Source organism: Aptenodytes forsteri, unplaced genomic scaffold (genome assembly GCF_000699145.1).
Source record: "Aptenodytes forsteri isolate BGI_AS27 unplaced genomic scaffold, ASM69914v1 Scaffold466, whole genome shotgun sequence".
Taxonomy (NCBI): Eukaryota; Metazoa; Chordata; class Aves; order Sphenisciformes; family Spheniscidae; genus Aptenodytes; species Aptenodytes forsteri.
The window spans coordinates 80,190-87,986 of NW_008795119.1; the positions used below are offsets into that span (position 1 = coordinate 80,190).

The following is a 7,797-nucleotide window of genomic DNA, read 5'->3' on the forward strand; positions in this document are numbered from 1 at the left end:
CACCGCCACTGACAACGTGTCTGCCAGGTCCAGGCTGAGCAGCTTCCCCTTCTCCCCTCCCTGCCCAGCACGCGGGTCGGGTCTCAGCTCCAGGCGGCAGACCTGTAGGACGGGATTCCTGCAGGACCAGCGGACAGGAGGGGCTGTCCCCTTGTCCGTGCTTTCCGCCAGGGCACCGGGGCTAGTCTCACCCACCAGCTGTGTGGAAGAAGTCTTGGGGTGGGGTGGGGGAGGGCAAAAAGGAGCCGTGAGGATGAGTCACTGCTTCCTCTCACAAGCAGCAAGTGTGGAAGGACAGCTCCCATCGGGAGTGTTTACAGTGGGGATGCCAGCTCTCCAGCCTGGAGCCCATCTTGCTGCACAGCCACGGGCGGTTTCTGCCCAGGGGGAGGAGGGGAAGGGAAGGGAGCAGCCCCCCGCTTACCTGAACCAGACAGTAGCCCAGCAGTCGCAAGTGCCTGTCCCTCATGGCTCGCGAGCCCACCAGTATGTCGGAGTTCTGGCAGTAATGCCATTTGTCATTGACCGACAGCACCACCCTGCAGAGGACAGAGCGGGGGAAGGAGGGCAGCGTTACCCCACACCACAGACCCTGCAGGCAGGACCGGCAGCAGCATCGCCCGCGCCTGGTCCCCCTAAGAGTGGCGGATGAAGGGCAGCACCCCCCCCCCCTCCTGCACCCAACTGGTGGCAGGGTCAGCCGTACCCGGGCTGGGACGAGCTGCACCCCAGGGCCTGGGGGCGGTGGGGACAGGGTCTCTGCAGCACAGCCTGCGCTGCCGCCGGGCACCTAACAGCGCAGGGCAGGAGGGCCCGGGGCCGACTGCTGGGGAGGGCAGGAGCTGAAGCCAGTGCTGGTGCGGGCCCGAGGCGGCTGTCCTGCCAGAAGGGAGTGGGGACACGGACCGGCCCTGCTCGGTACCTCTGAATCTCTTCAGCTCCCTGCGGCCCATCGCCTGGCCCTCGCTTGGGGCTGGGCCGGCACGGAGAGGGCGGAGGGCAGGCATCCTCACTGGGGGGTGGGCTCCTTTCCTCTGGTTCTTCCTGGGCCTGCTCCCCCTGGAAGCAGTTGTGATCGTGCCCAGGGCAGCCGGCGGTAGCCTCCTCTTCCTCCTCCAGAATCTTGCTGATGGGGAACTGGAAGAGGGTGGCTGCGGAGGTGCCCCTGGGCGAGCAGTCAGGAGTGCCAGCCGGCTGCGCGGAGAGGCACTCGGAAGGGCTGCTTAACGTGGAACTGCCCTGGCTCTCCAGGGAAGACTCTTTGCTCAGGCCACAGTAATAGTCCGAGGGGGGCTGGTAGCAGGGGCCCCCTGGGGCAGGGCAAAGCGTGGGCAGGAACCGCCCGGCCAGGTTGTTCTCTCGGGAGCCCGGGGGGCTGCTCGGCGTCTCTGGAGCAAACGGGGCAAAGTCCTGCAAGTCCGAGGTGAGGGCCAGGACGCTGGAGCGCAAGGAAATGGCAGCAGGGGACGTTGTAGTGTGGGCAGAGGGAGCCTTGGAAGCCGCAGGGACACGGGAGAGAGGCAGCACGGTGCCCGAGCGGTTAATCCACAGCAGGAAGTCTGCGGAGAGAACACAGATCAGCACCAGGCCTCAAGACCCCGCTACTGGTGGGACATGAGCTCGGGGACCCCGCGTGCCCCAGGGTGTGAGACGTGCCAGAGCCCAGATGGGAGCGCAGAGGGGATCCCCCTGCTGCACTGGCCCAGCTGAGCCCTCCTGAGGTGGGGGCGGCTCTGGGAGCTTTGTCCCGAAGCGCTGGGGGAAGGCAGTATCATGGGGAAGGTGGTGACAAAGCAGCCAAATCTAGTTCTGCCCTGAATAACCTCGCACCCTTGGGTGTCCCCCGAGCATCCAGGCAGCCGCAGGGCTTCTGCTGCACCCACAGCTCCCCAAATCCCAACTGCCAGCCCCCTCCCCGGAGCCATGGCCCTGCCCCAAAGCAGGGTGCCCAGCCAGGCTACCTGTGCAGTATCCTGGGGGCAGCACCTCATCCTGCCGATAGCACTCTTCTCCCACCAGCTGCCGCAGGGCCTCAGCCACCAGCCCCTTGTAACTGAGGGGAAAAAGAAGAGTCAGAGGACGCACTAGGGAGGGGCCCCCAGCCCACCCCCCTCGAGCACTGCCGACCCGTGTTTTCCCACTGAGCACATCTGCGCAGAGACGTGGAGGCCCCTGGGAGCGAGAAATAAGGAGAGCCTTTAGCTTTGGGCTCTGCTGTTCTGAGGCAAGGATGGGACACGCTTCAGCTCATTCAGCAGAAAAGCTCCTCCCGATATTGCTACACCAACAGCATATTCTTCACTGAAAGGGTTGTCAAGCATTGGAACAGGCTGCCCAAGGAAGGGGTTGAGTCACCATCCCTGGAGGTATTTAAAGACGTGTAAATGTGGTGCTTAGGGACATGGTTTAATGGTGGACTTGGCAGCGTTAGGTTAACGGTTGGACTCGATGATCTTAAGGGTCTTTTGCAACCTAAATGATCCTACGATCCTATATTGCCGCTCTACAGGCTTCAGAGCTCATGTACGGGCATTTACCCTGGCACTGTCCTTGGCTGGGATCCTGCCAGAACAAGGTGACAGACCCCGTGTCCCAAGTGACACCGCACTGCCCACCTGCAAGGGACAGGCAGTAGGGTGCCCAGCACACCGCGCTCCCAGCCGTGCTCTCCCCTGCCGGGGCAGCCCTCCCCTCCCCAGCGTGCCGCCTGCCCCCGCCACTGACCTGTACTTTCTGTTGGCCTCGTCGGCCGTCAGGGCGTGCTCGAACATGAGGACACGGTAGCGCGGGTCGAGGCGTGGGCCACTGTAATCGCGGAACTCCAGCTCCACCGCTGCGTCCAGCAGCGAGAGGTAGCGGCGCACAATCAGCGCGTAGGGGCTGCCTGCGGGGAGAGGACAGCTGGCTAGATGCTGCCTGGCAGCCCCTCCTCACCCAGCCACGCTCCCGGGGGGGGAGAGTGACTGCCAGCAAGGGCTGACAGCACTCCCAGGGGGAGTCTGTTCTGCCCAACGCTTTCAAAATCCACCTCCACCCCAGCCCTGAGCTTTAACGGCTGGGTTTACCCTGGAAAAGGCCCGACATACTCATAACATTGGTGATGAAGGCTGGGGAGAAGACTTGGTGCAGGACAGTCTGGGGGAAATGGCTAAGCTGAAACATGGACATGAGGATGTTGACGGTCGCCAGGGGTGAACTGCCAGCTTTCTGCTCCAGGATGGCCTCCAGCTTGGGGAAGAGCTCGCTGTGGTTGGATGGGCGGTAATTCATGCGGCTGAAGGGAAACACCAGCTTCTGGATCACCTGCAGGCAGGAGGAGAGAGAGATGGGCTGGGCCAGGCAGCGGGATGAAGGACAGGTCAGGCCCAGGCCTGCTCAGAGCCAGGCAGAAACAGGCTCTCACAACCCATAAGGATCAGGGCACATCCCAGTCAGTCCCCAGTGAGATGCCCCAGACTGATGGCAGAGAAGGGACGTGGTTTCCCCCAGCACCGGGGCAGCCTCAGAGCCAGCCCCAGGCATCCCCCGCAGACCGGGGCAAACACTCACCTTGCTGTCGAGCTGCTCCCCACGCTTCAGGAGGAAGTTTGCGATGGTATCAAGCAGCCGTGGCTCACGCAGCCGGTGCCGGGCCACATACTTGGCAATGAGGGCCATGGTGTAGGGGGTAAGGTTCTCTGCCTTCCTGGGGAGCCACTCTGCATAGAGCAAACCATAGCAGGGTATCCGTCAGAGGGGCCTGGCTCTGTCCGAACTGCAGCTCTCCAGAAGCCACTACAGCCTGGGCAGGAAAGGCAGTGCAGGCAGGTGGCAGATAACAAGACCTGGGCAGCAGAGCCACCTCTCCTGAAACCCAGAAGGCTTCCAAAAACCATCAAGTTATGGGGCTTGTGAGAGGCTCGGGCAGATTCCCATCACGTGCACCCAGAAGGCACAGCTGGAACACAGCTGGAACATGCACAGAATGGAAGCCCTTCTGTAGAAACCCCACCGAAACCACCCTGCTCCCAGTCTTGAGGTAAGGTAGGCTCACAGCCCCCGAAAGGGCTAGGCTGGGAAGTCAGTGACAGGGCGGCCATAAGGCAGAGCATCTCCTGCTCCAGCCTCACTGCTGCAGGCCCTGGTGCTCAACAAGGCCCCAGCTGGTGCTGTCACAAACCCAGATGTCCTCTGGGGCCAAGAAAGGAGGCTCCAAGGCTGCCAAGTGCACGGACAGAGCCCAGCGCACCCCACACCGGGGAAGAGGCTCACACAGTGGGCAAGGCTGGGACCCTGCCTGGGCAGACCCTGCCCTCACCTGCCATACTGCGGATGAATCGCTCTTGGCGGTTCTCGTAGAAGAGCTGAGAGCTGAAGATGGCCTCCAGGGCCTTGTTGTTCGCCTCCTGGGCGCACAGAGCCAGCATCTCGTCCAAGAGGGCCAGCTCGTGCTCCCGCATGGCACTCACTTGCCCCAGTGTGTGCCTGACAAGGCGCAGGATCTTGCGGTTGTTGATCAGCTGCTGGTCGGAGGCCGGGTGTCCCTGCAGTGCCTGCGCCCGCAGCCGGTAGTAGGAGAGGAGCAGGAAGAGGGTCTGGGGGTGGCGCTCCTTCTCCAGATGCCGCTCCAAGCTGCTGAGGCAAGACTCGACCAGGGGGTGGGGGCTGGACGGGTGGAGCCTCATCACGCTGCTGAAGACCATGGAGACGTCCTTCTGGTTGAAGCGGCCCAGGCGGCTCCGGGATTCGTCCTCCAGCACACGCACCAGCGGCGATTCCCCGGGCAGGCCTGCGACAGGGAAGGGGTTAGGGACGCCCGGACCCCACCTCTCGTCTTCACTAGGCACAACCATCCTCGTAAGCTCAGGCACGAGACTACAGCCAGAGAAGGACAGGTTTGCCGTGTCAGTGATCAAACCAGAGATGAGAAAGGGAAAGAGGACCGGTTTGGCAAAGCCTGACCAGAACATCAGTGCATCTGCACCACGGAAAAAGTAATTTGGAGCCGTTGGATTATTCCCACCCACTCCACCAAAATGGAAGTCCTTTAGTTCATCCGCAAAAGCAAGGTTTATTTCTTACGTCTCAAACGTCTTAAAGATAAATAATACACCTCAAAAAGTACTTTAAAAAAAGTTTTGGTTGGAAAACAAGTAAGACATCAGCACATTATCAAAATAAAAACTGTCCGTGTATGACAGGAATTAATCCTTCCACATTTCTAACCCTCTCCCGTTTTCTAGTTTAGCTTTAGTCATTCAAACTCGGCTCCTGGGTGAAATACTTTCCTTCAACTCTGGACGTATTATTCAACCACGGAAAGACAAGGGGCAAGGCACACAGTGTGGTTACGAGAAAAGGCAAAGGCCATCCTTCGCGTGTCAGGAGAGATATTTTCAGGAGATGCATGAAGCATTACGCACTGTATGAGGCCCTGGCAGCCCACTGGTCTCCTAAGCCAGCTGACAAGACTTCAATTTTCAAAAGGGCTTTAAAGCAACGAAGGCAGCATGGGGTAAGTTGCTGCATTTTATCATTAATCAAAAATCAGTCAGAAGGTGGAAAGTGAAGAATTGGTCTGAGCAGTTGCTTTGTTCCTTAAAAAGGCCTCAAAAAGGCGGGTTAGCATTTTTATTAATGACCGAGTAAGCATGGTGAGCAGGGAAGGGCGACTGACGGAGAACAAAGTGTGGGTCAAAACCAGAGCAGGCTGGGGGGAGCCCAGCTGAGGGGAGAGGCGCCTGGCAGCCCAGAGTTCAGTGTCAACAAACACAAGGCGCCGTGAGACAGAGTGGGGAAGAGCAGAAATGTCTTCCCTCCCCCCTTCAGCGGGATCTAGAGTTACTGCATCAACCCGCGGCAGGGACTGGGCGTCTCCGTACGCGGCTCAGCCGAGGCCTCAGCCCAGCGTGCAGCTGCGGTGGAAAAAAAAAGCAAATACAAGGGCAGGAACCGTGCGCATGGGACAGAGGAGCGCAGGGCTGGCAGGAACCGCTGGGGCGGGGAGGGCAGGCACCTGCCGCCGCAGGCAACCACCACACGCGATCCCCTTCCTCGCAGGCAGGAGAATCCGCAGGGCCCTCAGGGGCCCCCGGCCCAGCAAAGTGCGAGCCCCCCGGGACACAGCCCACCAGCCGGCCCAGCAGCTGCTGCGCAGGAACCGGCCTGAACCTTTTCTCCTGAATATTAAACTCCCGATGACAGAGGGCTCATGGCTTGCAAAGGGTTTAGCCAAGATCTCGCATCTCACACTTCGATGCTCAGATGTTTGCTGATTTTCAGGGGCTGGAACAAAAGTCAAGGAGCGGTTTATCCCGGTCCTGCCAGGCAGTGCTGGCCACCGCTTCGGCTGCCTTTCAGGCCGACATGCCGGGTGCTGCAGAGAGCCAAGCCCCCCTGGAGCAGTCAGTCCGCCTGACTGCCTTCCTGCTGCATATCCCAAGCAGAGCCTCCTCCTTCAAAGGGCACAACTCCATCTGCCACAAAGCCACCATCACACGTAAATCCACACACAAACCCAGACACCGGCTCCTGTTCCGGTACGTCCTTCCTCGTTCCGTGGCAGCCGGACCGGGAAGCTCTCCTTTCACCTCACAAACCCAAGCACCGGCCCGTGTCCCACTGCCCTGCCCGCCTCCCCCGCCCTCTGCCAGTGACCCCACGCAGGCAGACGCTGGCAGCCTGGGACACTCACCCAGTGCGGCAGCGGCGTACAGGCAGTTGACAATGCTGAAATTATCGAACTTGGAGCAGCCACTGATGATGGCCTGACAGAGAGTCTGAAACTCCGGCTGCTCCAGCATCTGGCCGGGCCCGCGGCTCTCCCCGTTCACCGTGGCCTGGCCCTGCTGCTGCTGCTGCTGCAAGAGCTGGCCCAGCTTGTGCAGGGCGATGGGGTAGTGGCTGGGTGATCACTTGCTGGGGGGTTGATGTAGCTCTCCCCGTTCACCGTGGCCTGGCCCTGCTGCTGCTGCTGCTGCAAGAGCTGGCCCAGCTTGTGCAGGGCGATGGGGTAGTGGCTGGCGGACACCTTGCTGGGGTTCTGAGTGACCCACCGCAGCACTTCCCCCACACTGCGCGAGCGCTCTATCAGACGCTTCATTGTGAAGAAGGTGTCATAACTCATCTTCTCGTGGATGAAGTTCCAGCTCTTCCTCTTGCCATGACCTCGAGTCCTGTAGGCGTCCGGGGGAAAGGTGTGCAGCAGCCCATGGCCGTAGGGGTCCAGGGGGAGCAGCACAGCCCGCTGCTTAGCTTTGCCTGCACAGTAGCAGGTGGGATACATCCCGGCCCTGCTCCTGTCACCAGCAGCCAGGCCCTGCAGGACTCCGGGCCGCACGCTTTCTCGGGTCAGAGCACGGAGCCATGGCAGCAGGCGCAGCATGGCGAGGGCAGGGCGGCTCGAGAGGCTTTGGAGAACCGGGAGATCCTGGGGACGAGAGGTGGGGTGAGGAGGGTGGCGAGCTTGTGCCTCTGGGTCAGCTGGAGCCAGCAAGGGACACATGGAGCCCACGCTGGGACCCCCTACCCACACAGATCCGCCCCAGTCCAGGGGTACCTGGCCCACACAGCCCCCTGTTCTGGGGTCCCGCCACGTGCAGAGATCCCCTTGGTACCGGGACCCCCACCCTGCACAGGCCGCCCGGCCCGAAGTGCCCTGGCCCACACAAGCCCCGTTGTCCCGGGATCCCCAGCCTGCACAGGCGTCCCCACCCTGAAGTCCCCTGGCCCACACAGCCCCCTCCCCGCTCCCGGGGCCCCCGGCTCGCAGATCCCCCTTGTCCCAGGGGCCCCGGCACGCACAGATCCCCGTCCGGT

The 7,797-nt window shown here is 61.4% G+C and overlaps 1 protein-coding gene across 1 annotated transcript in view; it reads right to left on the minus strand.

Moving 5' to 3' along the window:
• Positions 1 to 7,363, minus strand: part of FASTK (Fas activated serine/threonine kinase) — a 14,375-nt gene extending 7,012 nt beyond the window's left edge. The window contains exons 1-9 of the mRNA XM_019471488.1: positions 7,035 to 7,363; positions 6,674 to 6,882; positions 4,298 to 4,768; positions 3,550 to 3,698; positions 3,087 to 3,303; positions 2,725 to 2,884; positions 1,962 to 2,053; positions 923 to 1,559; positions 425 to 539 (exon numbers count right to left, since the gene is read on the minus strand). Coding sequence (XP_019327033.1) covers positions 425 to 539; positions 923 to 1,559; positions 1,962 to 2,053; positions 2,725 to 2,884; positions 3,087 to 3,303; positions 3,550 to 3,698; positions 4,298 to 4,768; positions 6,674 to 6,882; positions 7,035 to 7,363 — 2,379 coding nt within the window. The remainder of the gene's footprint in view (positions 1 to 424; positions 540 to 922; positions 1,560 to 1,961; positions 2,054 to 2,724; positions 2,885 to 3,086; positions 3,304 to 3,549; positions 3,699 to 4,297; positions 4,769 to 6,673; positions 6,883 to 7,034) is intronic.
• Between the last annotated feature and the right edge of the window lie 434 nt (positions 7,364 to 7,797).